Source organism: Nerophis ophidion, linkage group LG18 (assembly GCF_033978795.1).
Source record: "Nerophis ophidion isolate RoL-2023_Sa linkage group LG18, RoL_Noph_v1.0, whole genome shotgun sequence".
In the NCBI taxonomy this organism is placed as follows: Eukaryota; Metazoa; Chordata; class Actinopteri; order Syngnathiformes; family Syngnathidae; genus Nerophis; species Nerophis ophidion.
This window is the reverse complement of record NC_084628.1, coordinates 31,270,438-31,285,140: the sequence shown is the minus strand read 5'-3', so window position 1 is coordinate 31,285,140 and position 14,703 is coordinate 31,270,438. Positions and strand designations below refer to the sequence as shown.

At 36.2% G+C, this 14,703-nt stretch overlaps 1 protein-coding gene across 1 annotated transcript in view; it reads left to right on the top strand.

Annotated features, from left to right (window-relative positions):
• The window catches only part of gab2 (GRB2-associated binding protein 2), a 123,480-nt gene that overhangs the window by 73,364 nt on the left and 35,413 nt on the right, over positions 1–14,703 (top strand). Inside the window, exon 4 of the mRNA XM_061877983.1 lies at positions 13,875–14,118. Coding sequence (XP_061733967.1) covers positions 13,875–14,118 — 244 coding nt within the window. The remainder of the gene's footprint in view (positions 1–13,874; positions 14,119–14,703) is intronic.

The window sequence follows — 14,703 nt, the reverse complement described above, 5'->3', positions numbered from 1 at the left end:
AGAAATGTTGTTCCTAAACAATTTGCTCAGGCATTTGTTGACAAAGTGGTGACTCTCGCCCCATCCTTGTTTGTGAATGACTGAGAATTTCATGGAAGCTGCTTTTATACCCAATCATGGCACCCACCTGTTCTCAATTAGCTGTTCACCTGTGGGATGTTCCAAATAAGTCTTTGATGAGCATTCCTCAGCTTTCTCAGTCTTTTTTGCCACTTGTGCCAGCGTTATTGAAACATGTTGCAGGCATCAAATTCCAAATGAGCTAATATTTGCAAAAAATAAATTTCTCAGTGTGAACATTAAATATATTGTATTTGCAGTCTATTCAAATCCATATAAGTTGAAAAGGATTTGCAAATCATTGTAATCTCTTTTTATTTACCATTTACACAACATGACCACTTCACTGCTTTTAGGGTTTCATAGAAGATGCCCGTGGGCGTGCGTTGTTGTTGTCTGCAGCGGTCTAATGTAAACGAGTGTTTGTTGACATGCTGGCCTGACGATGTTTGTCATCAGCTGTTGAACTTTTGGTGACCTCGCTGGTCCTCCTTGGAGTCACGTAGACCAGCACACCGCTCACATGGCGCTCAGGAATCTTCTGTCCTTTGTTTACTTCTTTCCTTCTTTGTTTACTTATTTCCTTGTTTGTGTACTTGTTTGTTTACTTAGTTCCTTTGTGCACTGGTTTATTTACTTGTGTGTGTACTTGTTTATTTGTTTGTTTCCTTGTGTGTGTACTTGTTTGTTTAGCTGTTGTTTTTCTTGTGTGTGTACATGTTTGTTTTCTTTTTTGTGTATGTGTTTGTTTCTTTGTTTGTTTACTTGTGTGTGTGCTTGTTTATGTGTGTTTCCTTGTGTGTCTACTTGTTTGTGTACTTGTTTGTTTCCTTGTGTGTGTACTTATTTGTTTCCTTCTTTGTGTATTTGTTTTGTTTCCTTGTGTGTGTACTTGTTTGTTTCTTTGTTTGTGTATTTCTTTGTTTATTTGTGTGTACTTGTTTATATGTTTATTTCATTGTGTGTGTAGTTGTTTGTGTATTTGTTTGTTTCTTTGTTTGTGTACTTGGTTTTTTTTACTTATCTCCTGTCTGTGTACTGGTTTGTTTACTTGTATGTGAACTTGTTTCTTTGTTTATTTCCTTGTGTGTGTACTTGTTTGTTTAGTGGTTTGTTTCCTTCTTTGTGTATTTGTTGGTTTCTCAGTCTTTTTACTTGTGTGTGTGGTTGTTCATATGTGTGTGTACTTGTTTGTGTATTTGTTTGTTTCGTTTTGAGTGTACTTGTTTGTGTATTTGTTTGTTTCTATGTCTTTTTACTTGTGTGTGTGGTTGTTCATATGTGTGTGTACTTGTTCGTGTATTTGTTTGTTTCCTTTTGGGTGTACTTGTTTGTGTATTTATTTGTTTCTTTGTTTCCTTGTGTGTGTGTACTTCTTTGTTTCCCTGTTTGTGTATTTGTTTGTTTCTTTGTTTGTTTCCTTCTGTGTCTACATGTTTTTTTCTTTGTTCGTGTATTTGTGTTTACTTGTTTATTTGTTTGTTTCCTTGTGTGTGTAGTTGTTTGTGTATTTGTTTGTTTCTTTGTTCGTTTACTTGTGTGTACTTGTTTATTTGTTAGTTTACCTATGTGTGTTCTTGTTTGTGTACCTGTTTTTCCTTGTTTGTGCATTTGTTTGTTTCTTTGTTTCTTTACTTGTGTGTGTGTTTGTTTGTTTGTTTGTTTCCTTGCGTGTGTACTTGTTTATGTGTAAGTTTCCTTGTATGTGTACTTGTTTACTTGTGTGTGTACTTGTTTATTTATTTGTTTCCTTGCATGTGTACTTATTTGTTTCCTTGTTTGTGTACTTGTTTGTTGCTTCGTTTCTTTACCTGTGTTTCTCACTTACACTTGTTAGTGTGATTGACTTTTTTTTACACTTGCAAGTTTTTAAGTTACTTTCATTGATGACATATTGATATTTCATACATGTCACTGACACACTCAGCACACATGCAAACAGCTTGGGGGTCCTCCGGGACACTGTCACTTTAAGTGCTGCCCTGGCAGATTGCCTGCATCTTTAAGATGTGACCTTTGCGTCCTGGTGTGACAAGACCCGCCCACCCACCACTCGGCCAATGAGGTTAATTTGCGACGTGGTCTACAACTAATCTCTTACCAAAGCTTTTAGGATATTGCTTTTTTCCCTCTCACTTCGGAGAGTGTGAAAGAAGATAGCGGTTCTCGGTGACTATCTTCTCAGCGATTGCAATCTGTGCAATATTCACACAGCCGTCTATATTTATATCTCACTGCAGAGAAGATGGTTTCATGTCTTCCTCCAGTTCCGGCAGGAGTGGAAGGAAATGAGTATCCGACAAAGGCGCTCGTTGTCCTCATCCAACCAGCTGCCTTCTAATTTTGGCCCCCTGAGATGCAGCATCCGCCTCCATTAGATTACATGCAAAGCGCAGATGATACGGCACTGATGTATTACAGTATCCTCCATAGCTCAAACTCTGTAGGACTCTTTTCATGGCTTTCAGGAAGAGAGGCTCTCTTTCTCATGGTTAGAGTAGTTGGAGTAAAACAAGATGCATTTTCACTTTGGCCACATAATTGTGCACCAGTGGCATTTGTATCACACTGATGTTTCAGGAAGAACTGCATTTTTTTTGGGAATGTCAATCATTCACGATCCTTTTGTAAGACTAGAACACTTTTTATGCATTCTTAATCATAAATAAACACTAGCAAAAGTCAGCTAACGACGGACATAACAGCAGATCGCGTTATCCCGCCTATAAAGTACTTTAAAAAACATCTAAAACCCTCCATCAAGGTTTTATATACATCCTGTAAATATAAATGTAATATCTAGTAACATTTGTATTAACATGTAATATTTACATATTTTATATACACTATAAGTATATATGTAATGTAGTAACATTCATAATAACATGTAATATTTACATATTTTATACACACAATAAGTGTATATGTAATGTAGTAACATTCCTAATAGCATGCAATAGTTACATATTTTCATCATACTGTAAGTATATATGTAATGTAGTAACATTCATGATAACATGTAATATTTAAATATTTTAGATACACTAAGTGTATATGTAGTATCTTGTAACATTCATAGTAACATGTATTTACATATTTTATACACACACTGTTAGTATATATGTAGTATCTAGTAACATTCATAATAATATGTCATATTTACATATTTTATATACACACTGTAAGTATGTATGTAATACATAGTAACATTCATAATATCAATCAATCAATCAATGTTTACTTATGTATCCCTAAATCACTAGTGTCTCAAAGGGCTGCACAAACCACAACACAAACCACAACACAAACCACTACGACATCCTCGGTAGGCCCACATAAGGGCAAGGAAAACTCACACCAAGTGGGACGTCGGTGACAATGATGACTATGAGAACCTTGGAGAGGACGAAAGCAATGGATGTCGAGCGGGTCTAACATGATACTGTGAAAGTTCAATCCATAATGGATCCAAAGCGGATCAAACACAGCAGCGAGAGTCCCGTCCACAGCGGAGCCAGCAGGAAAACATCCCAAGCGGAGGCGGATCAGCATCGCAGAGATGTCCCCAGCCGATACACAGGCAAGCAGTCCATGGCCACCGAATCGGACCGGACCCCCTCCACAAGGGAGAGTGGGACATAGGAGAAAAAGAAAAGAAACGGCTATTTAAAGGCTAGAGTATACAAATGAGTTTTAAGGTGAGACTTAAATGCTTCTACAGAGGTGGCATCTCGAACTGAGTACTGGAGCCCAAAATGAAAACGCTCCATAGCCCGCAGACTTTTTTTGGGCTTTGGGAATCACTAATAAGCCGGAGTCCTTTGAACGCAGATTTCTTGCCGGGACATATGGTACAATACAATCGGCAAGATAGGATGGAGCTAGACCGTGTAGTATTTTATACGTAAGTAGTAAAACCTTAAAGTCACATCTTAAGTGCACAGGAAGCCAATGCAGGTGAGCCAGTACAGGCGTAATGTGATCAAACTTTCTTGTTCTTGTCAAAAGTCTAGCAGCCGCATTTTGTACCAACTGTAATCTTTTAATGCTAGACATGGGGAGACCCGAAAATAATACGTTACAGTAATCGAGGCGAGACGTAACAAACGCATGGATAATGATCTCAGCATCTTTAGTGGACAAAATGGAGCGAATTTTAGCGATATTACGGAGATGAAAGAAGGCCGTTTTAGTAACAATCTTAATGTGTGACTCAAAGGAGAGAGTTGGGTCAAAGATAATACCCAGATTCTTTACCGAGTCGCCTTGTTTAATTGTTTGCTTGTCAAATGTTAAAGTTGTATTATTAAATAGAGGTCGTTTCTAGCAGGACCGATAATCAGCATTTCCGTTTTTTTGGCGTTGAGTTGCAAAAAGTTAGCGGACATCCATTGTTTAATTTCATTAAGACACGCCTCCAGCTGACTACAATCCGGCGTGTTGGTCAGCTTTAGGGGCATGTAGAGTTGGGTGTCATCAGCATAACAGTGAAAGCTAACACCGTATTTGCGTATGATGTCACCTAGCGGCAGCATGTAGATGCTGAAGAGTGCAGGGCCAAGGACCGAACCCTGGGGAACTCCACACGTTACCTTAACGTAGTCCGAGGTCACATTGTTATGGGAGACACACTGCATCCTGTCAGTAAGATAAGAGTTAAACCAAGACAGGGCTAAGTCTGACATACCAATTCGTGTTTTGCTATGTTCTAATAAAATATTATGATCGACGGTATCGAAAGCAGCGCTAAGATCGAGGAGCAGCAACATAGATGATGCATCAGAATCCATCGTTAGCAATAGATCATTAGTCATTTTTGTGAGTGCTGTCTCAGTAGAGTGATTTGCCCTGAAGCCGGATTGAAAGGTTTCACATAGATTGTTAGACGCTAAGTGTTCATTTAACTGCTCCGCAACAATTTTTTCGAGGATTTTTGAAATAAAGGGAAGGTGAGACACCGGTCGGTAGTTTACCATGAGGTCAGGATCGAGGTTAAGTCTTTTAAGGAGAGGATGAATAACCGCTTTTTTGAATGCTAGGGGAACAGTGCCAGAGGAAAGTGATAAGTTTATAATATTTAGCACTGATGGACCTAATAATACAAAGAGCTCCTTGATCAGTTTCCCAGGAAGAGGGTCGAGTAAACATGTTGTTTGTTTTATTCCATTTACACGTTGTAACAATTCCTCTAATGTTATTTCCTCAAAACGAGAGAAACTATTTTGGAGGGCAGTATCCACCGTATCTACAATCATATCTGTGTTAATAGAACCCAGTTGTAGTTGGGACGCATTGTCTTTAATCTCCTTTCTAATGACTTCAATTGTCTTATTAAAGAATTGCATAAGGTCATCAGCTGAGTGGGTGGAGCTACTGGAAGGAGTCCCTTGTTGGGTTAGCGATGCTACCGTACTAAAAAATTTAGGATCGTTTTTATTACAGTGGATGAGATTTGAGTGATATTTAGCTTTAGCCAAAGTATAATAACATGTTATGTTTACATATTTTATATACACTCTGTACGTATGTATGTAATACATAGTAACATTCTTAATAACATGTCATAGTTACATATTTTGATAATTTTAAGTATTCATTTCACAGACACATCACAACGCTCACTTTCCCTTCAACAACAACAAGACTACTAATCATGGCAGACTTGATGAGAGACAACAAAGACTTCTTTGGGACAAATGATGATCAAACACTAAGCATCATGTATTGCTAAGTGCTAAACAAGATATACAAACATAATAAAACAATCACTTACTGTAGCTCCGTGCATGCCTACTTTATGGGTTAGAGATAAACCCATGGATAACGGAGACATGTATGACAGTCTCCTTTTAAGGTGAGAGAGGACGCTAAAGGCAGTGCCGATAAGGCACGCTCCCAATATTGTTGTACGGGTGGTAGTCGGGAGAAATTCGGAAGAATGGTTGCCCCGGGAGATTTTCGGGAGGTGGACTGAAATTCGGGAGTCTCCCGGGAAAAATCAGGAGGGTTGGGAAGTATAGTGTTGTGTACTCATGTAGTGTAGTGTTATTGACTGGTGTAGGGAAGCAACCTTTCCTCCTTGTGCTTGTTGTGTTGACAAAGTGACGTCCAGCATCAGGCCTGAAACACTTCGGCCATCTTAGCCACCTTGTCTTCTCCTTCTCTCGCAAACAACAAACCTAATAGCGTATTTTACTCTGTTGTGGTACTCTCTGCTTCGTGTGTGTGTGCGTGCGTGCGTGCGTGCGTGCGTGCGTGCGTGCGTGCGTGTGTCAGTGAGTGAGGCGGGGCTAGTGTGTCTCTATGACCAATCAATATATGAAACCATGCTAGTGCGTCTGGGATTCACAGCATGGAAGCTTTTTGTGGGGGAGAGATGACGACAGCAGAGGGCGGGAGAGAGAGAGAGAGAGAGCGAGAGAGAGAGATCACTCAGAACAATGCCATAATTGAGGGTGGGGGAGGGCGACCCTTTCATGTCCACTGGGCTGGACGTCCCGACCCAGCAGAGGCTTCACCCCCTCAGGCACACACACACACACACACACACACACACACACACACACACACACACACACACACACACACACACACACACACACCCACACACACACAGAGCATGTGAGTATGTGTGATGATGAAAGCATGAGTCAGAATGTTGGGAAAGAGCAGCTGGACTGTGAAGAAGGATCAGAGTGGTACCTCCTGTTTGGATGCATGGAAAACTCCATGTTGACCACTATTAACATATCATTGTAGTATTCCTGCAAGTAAACAAATATAACATCAAATTTTTACTAGTATTATTCCTGCAAGTAAACGCATATAACACCAAATATTTACTAGTATTACCATGTCATTGTAGTAATCTTGCAAGTAAACAAATACAACACCAAATATCCACTAGTATTATTCCTGCAAGTAAACACATATAACACCAAATATTTACTAGTATTACCATGTCATTGTAGTAATCTTGCAAGTAAACAAATACAACACCAAATATTTACTCGTATTATTCCTGCAAGTACACAAATATAACACCAAATATTTACTAGTATTACCATATCATTGAAGTATTCCTGCAAGTAAACAAATACAACACCTAATATTTACTAGTATTATCCCAGCAAGTAAACAAATATAACACCAACTATTTACTAGTATTACCATATTATTGTAGTATTCCTGTAATTAAACAAATATAACACCTAATATTTACTAGTATTAACATAGCATTGTAGTATACCTGCAAGTAAACAAATATAACACCAAATAGTTACTAGTATTAACATAGCATTGTAGTATTCCTGCAAGTAAACAAACATAACACCAAATGTTTACTAGTATTAACATGTCATTGTAGTATTCCTGAAGGAGTAAACGGATATAACACCAAATATTTACTAGTATTAACATTTAATTGTAGTATTCCTGCAAGTAAACAAATATCACACCAAATATTTACTAGTATTAAAGAATCATTGTTGTATTCCTGTGAGTAAACAGATATAACACCAAATATTTACTAGTATTAAAATATTGTAGTATTTCTGCAAGTAAACAAATATAACACCAAATATTTACCACTATTAACATATCATTGTAGTATTCCTGCGAGTAAACAAATATAACACCAAATATTTACTAGTATTAACATAGCATTGTAGTATTCCTGCGAGTAAACAAATATAACTTCAAATATTTACTAGTATTAACATAGCATTGTAGTATTCCTGCGAGTAAACAAATATAACACCAAATATTTACTAATATTAACATATGATTGTAGTATTCCTGCAAGTAAACAAATATAACACCAAATATTTACTAATATTAACATATCATTGTAGTATTCCTGCAAGTAAACACATATAACACTAAATATTTACTAGTATTAACATAGCATTGTAGTATTCCTGCGAGTAAACAATATTACAGTAGGAGAGTAAAAAGGTAGTAGAAGTCAGTTATCATCATGAAGAAGAGCTGTTGTTTTCCATTACGAGACTTGTATCCATCATTATTGATCCATGGATCGTCATGACGACCACTCTTAGCTCCTCCCCTTCCCGTTGACTTACTGCCCATCTATTTACAACATCACTCATGGACCAACTGATATTATACTATACTTGTGTACTAATATCAATCAATCAATCAATGTTTATTTATATAGCCCTAAATCACAAATGTCTCAAAGGACTTCACAAACCACTACGACTACGACATCCTCGGAAGAACCCACATAATACTACAATAGAGTATAATTGTATACAAATACTTTATACAGCATACTTGTACACTACTATACATTATACAGTAGACAAACACTACAATACAGTCTACTTGTATGCAAATACTATGATCCAGGATACTTGTACACTACAATACATTATACTTGTATACAAACACTACAATACTGTATATTTGTACACAAACACTACAATACAGTATACTTGTATACAAACACTACAATACTGTATATGTGTACACAAACCCTACAATACAGTATACTTGTATACAAACACTACAATACTGTATACTTGTATACAAACACTACAATACAGTATACTTGTATACAAACACTACAATACAGTATACTTGTATACAAACACTACAATACAGTATACTTGTATACAAACACTACAATACAGTATACTTGCATACAAACACTACAATACAGTATACTTGTATACAAACACTAGAATACAGTATACTTGTACACAAACACCACAATACAGTATACTTGTATACAAACACTAGAATACAGTATACTTGTACACAAACACCACAATACAGTATACTTGCATACAAACACTAGAATACAGTATACTTGTATACAAACACTACAATACAGTATACTTGTACACAAACACTACAATACAGTACGTAAAAAGGTAAATGAGATCGGGAGGAAACATACAACATGCTCTCAGCCCTGAGGCCTCAGTTCTCCTACGTATTGATTATTAAGTATTGATTACATTTCTGATGCACCCCAAGGTCACACACTCCCTCAAAGTCATCCAATGAGCAATACAACAATAATACACAGTCAAATATAACAAAATACAACAATATTACACAGTCGAATCTAACCAAATACAACAATAATACACAGTCAAATATAACAAAATACAACAATACACAGTAAAATGTAACCAAATACCACATTAATACCCACAGTAAAATCTAATAAAAATACAACAATAATACACAGTAAAATATAACCAAATACAATAATAAAACACATTAAAATACAACCAAATACAACAATTATATTGAATAGATAGAATAGAATAGAAAGTACTTTATTGATCCCTGGGGGAAATTCAGCATATACAGTAAAATATAACAAAATACACAGTAAAATATAACAAAGTACACAGTGAAATATAAAAACACAATTTTACAACAAACAACAATGATATACAAAATGCAGTAAAACACATCAATAATACAACATAATATAAGAAAACAATGCAATACAATATAATATGACAAAACACTGTAAAATACAGCAATAATACAACAAAATACAACAAACTTGTAAAATACAATATAACATAACAAAACTTAAAATACAGAGATGATACAACATATCACACAAAAATACAGTAAAATACAATACAATAATACAACATAATATAAGAAAACAGTAAAATACAACAATAACACAACATGATATAAGAAAAAACAATACTAATTTTACATAATATAAGAAAACTGTAAAATACAACATAATACAAGAAAGCACAGTAAAATACAATAGTTATGTTATTTAATATAAGAAAACACAGTAAAATATAATAATACAATATAATAATAAAATACACAGTTAAAAAACATAAGAAAACAGTAAAATGCAATAACAATACAACATAATATAAGAATACACAGTCAAATACGACAATAATCCAACATAATAAGAAAACACAGTAAAATACAATAATTGTGTTATAATACAACAGATTAAAATACAACAATAACACAACATAATATAAGAAAACTGTAAAATACAATATAATATAACAAAACAGTAAAACAGCAATAATACCGCATAATATACAAAAACACAGTAAAATACAATACAATACCACAACATAATATAAGAAAACTGTAAAATACAACAATAACACAACATGATATAAGAAAACAGTAAAATACAATACTAATACTACATAGTATAAGAAAACTCTAAAATACAACATACTATCAGAAACACAGTAAAATACAATAGTTATGTTATATAATATAAGAACACACAGTAAAATAGGATAATAATACAATATAATAATAGAATACACAGTCAAATACGGCAGTAATCCAACAAAATAAGAAAATACAGTAAAATACAATATTTGTGTTATAAGACAACACAGTAAAATACAACAATAATACAACATATAAGAAAAAAATAGTAAAATACAATACTAATGCTACATAATATAAGAAAATGGTAAAATACAACATAATATTAGAAAACACAGTATAATACAATAGTTATGTTATATAATATAAGAAAACACAGTAAAATAATACTATACTATAAAATAATACTAATACAATGTAATAATGGAATATACAGTATATACAGTATATAAGAAAACACAGTAAAATACAATAACAATCCAACATAATATAAGAATACATAGTCAAATACGACAGTTATCCAACATAATAAGAAAATACAGTAAATGAAAATAATTGTGTTATAAGACAACACAGTAAAATACAATAATAATACAACATAATACAAACCCCGTTTCCATATGAGTTGGGAAATTGTGTTAGATGTAAATATAAACTGAATACAATGATTTGCAAATCCTTTTCAACCCATATTCAATTGAATGCACTACAAAGACAAGGTATTTTATGTTCAAACTCATAAACTTTTTTTTGTTTTGTTGCAAGTAATAAAATAACTTTGAATTTCGTGGCTGCAACACGTGCCAAAGTATTTGGGAAAGGGCATGTTCACTACTGTGTTACATCACCTTTTCTTTCAACCACACTCAATAGACGTTTAGGAACTGAGGAAACTAATTGTTGAAGCTTTGAAAGTGGAATTCTTTCCCATTCAGTCGTATTTTACGCTTCATAATGCGCCACACGTTTTCGATGGGAGACAGGTCTGGACTGCAGGCGGGCCAGGAAAGTACCCATACTCTTTTTTACGAAGCCGCTGTTGTAACACTTGTCTTGCTGAAATAAGCAGGGAAGTCCATGATAACGTTGCTTAGATGACAACATATGTTGCTCCAAAACCTGTATGGACCATTCAGCATTAATGGTGCCTTCACAGATGTGTAAGTTACCTATGCCTTGGGCACAAATACACCCCCATACAATCACAGATGCTGGCTTTTGAACTTTGCGCCTATGACAATCTGGATGGTTATTTTCTTCTTTGTTCTGGAGGACACCACGTCCTCTGTTTCCAAATATAATTTGAAATGTGGACTCGTCAGACCACAGAACACATTTCCACTTTGCATCAGTCCATATTATGTGAGCTCGGGCCAAGCCAAACCGGCAGCGTTTCAGGATATTGTTTGTAAATGGGTTTGGCTTTGCATAGTGGAGTTTTAACTTGCACTTACAGATGTAGCGACCAACTGTAGTTACTGACAGTGGTTTTATGAAGTGTTCCTGAGCCCATGTGGTGATATCCTTAACACACTGATGTCGGTTTTTGATGCAGTACCGCCTGAGGGATCAAAAGTACGTAATATCATCGCTTATGTGCAGTGATTTCTCCAGATTCTCTGAACTTTTTGATGATTTTTACGGACCGTAGATGGTAAAATCCCTAAATTCCTTGCAATAGTTCGTTGAGAAATGTTGTTCTAAAACTGTTCGACAATTTGCTTACAAAGTGGTGACCCTCGCCCCATCCTTGTTTGTTAATTACTTAGCATTTCATGGAAGCTGCTTTTATACCCAATCATGGCACCCACCTGTTCCCAATTAGCCTGCACACCTGTGGGATGTTCCATATAAGTGTTTGATGAGCATTCCCCGACTTTATCAGTATTCATTGCCACCTTTCCCAAGTTCTTTGTCACGTGTTGCTGGCTTCAAATTCTAAAGTTAAAGATTATCTGCAAAAAAAAAAAATGTTTATCAGTTTAAACATCACATATGTTGTCTTTGTAGCATATTCAACTGAATATGGGTTGAAAATGATTTGCAAATCATTGTATTCTGTTTATATTTACATTTAACACAATTTCCCAACTCATATGGAAACGGGGTTTGTATAATAAAACAGTAAAATACAATATAATATAACAAAAGAGTAAAAAACTATTTAATACAGCAAAACACAGCAATAATACCACATAATATACAAAAACACAGTAAAATGCAATACAATACTACAACATAATATAAAAAAACAGTAAAATACAACAATAACACAACATAAATAAATAAATGATAATTGGGTTGTACTTGTATAGCGCTTTTCTACCTTCAAGGTACTCAAAGCGCTTTGACACTACTTCCACATTCACCCATTCACACACACATTCACACACTGATGGAGGGAGCTGCCATGCAAGGCGCTAACCAGCACCCATCAGGAGCAAGGGTGAAGTGTCTTGCTCAGGACACAGCGGACGTGACGAGGTTGGTACTAGGTGGGGATTGAACCTGGGACCCTCGGGTTGCGCACGGCCACTCTCCCACTGCGCCACAAAATATGAGAAAACTCTAAAATACAACACAGCAGAAAACACTGTAAAATACAATAGTTATTTTATATAATATAAGAAAACACAGTAAAATATGATAATAATACAGTATAATAATAGAATACACATTTAAATGCAACATAATATAGGAAAGCACAGTAAAATACCATAACAATCCAACATAATATAAGAATACACAGTCAAATACGACAGTAATCTAATATAATAAGAAAATACAGTAAAATACAATAATTGTGTTATAAGACAACATAGTAAAATACAACAATAATACAACATATAAGAAAACACAGTAAAATACAAAATAATACTACATAATATAAGAAAATATGCGATGAGGTGGCGGCTTGTCCAGGGTGTACGACGCCTTCCGCCCGATTTTAGCTGAAATAGGCACCAGGGCCCCCCCCGCCACCCCAAAGGGAATAAGCAGTAGAAAATGGATGGATGGAATAAAAGAAAATGGTAAAATAGAGGTGGTTCGGGCATCTGGTCAGGAGGCCACCCGAACGCCTCCCGAGGGAGGTGTTTAGGGCACGTCCAACCGGTAGGAGGCCACGGGGAAGACCCAGGACACGTTGGGAAGACTATGTCTCCCGGCTGGCCTGGGAACGCCTCGGGATCCCCCGGGAAGAGCTAGACAAAGTGGCTGGGGAAAGGGAAGTCTGGGTCTCCCTGCTTAGGTTGTTGCCCCCGCGACCCGACCTCGGATAAGCGGAAGAAGATGGATGGATGGATGGATAAGAAGACACAGAAAATAACAATACAACATAATATAAGAATACACAGTCAAATACGACAATAATCCAACATAGTATAAGAAAGCACAGTAAAATAAAATAATTGTGATACATAATATAAGACAACACAGTAAAATACAACATTATATAAGAAAACAGAAAAATATAACAATAATACAATATAATATAGTAAAATTTAAAATATAGAGTAAAATTAAGACACTGCAATAATACAAATGACCACATTAATATTGTGTATTTTATTTTGAAAAGTGTGTTTGTTGAGTAAAGGAAGAATTAAAAGAGTCAGGTTGCAAATTGTGACAAAATGGCGTCTTCTCTCGCCTTGCAGACGGCCGACATCTTCCTCGTTCTGTCGGAGCAGACGTGGGCGACTCCGTGGCCCCGCTGAGCGGCGGCGACCATCATCATCATCATCATCATCATCGCAGGGCGGCGGCGCCCGTCCACTCCAGCCAACCGGTGCTGTTCACCTTCGACATGCCCGCCCGCCACTCGCAGCAGCTGTCCAACAGCGCCCCCCAGGACTACCTGCTGCTGCACCAGTGCATGAGCAGGAAGACGGAGAGCGCACGGTAAAGGTCACATGTCACACTTCAAATGAAACTAGCCTCCTTTCCAAGCCCAATATAAGCCACGCCCACCTTATTCTGACATGAATCTGATTGCCGGGTGAATCACAGGCGTGAATATTTACACCACAGTGTGCAGAGAACTCCCGCAGGCAGGAGAGGTTGGCTAATCGCCAAGCTAGCGTGGTTGTGAAGAAGTGAATCAGGGAATAAGACAAAGAACAACACGTGACAGCAGAGACTCGGAAGAGGGAACCAATGAGTACATGAATAATATCTCATTATAATATATGACACATGAGGATGAATGAGTGAAAATGACAGCTCTAATAATAATATCATGTGACTAGGGGTGTAACGGTACACAAAAATTTCGGTTCAGTACGTAACTCGGTTTAGAGGTCACGGTTCGGTTCATTTTCGGTACAGTAAGAAAACAACAAAATATAAATTTTTTGGTTATTTATTTACCAAATTTGTAAACAATAGCTTTATCCTTTTAACATTGGTAACACTATAATAATTCTGCCCACGTTAATCCACATTAAACTGCCTCAAGTTGTTGCTTTGATTAAATAAAATAAAAAA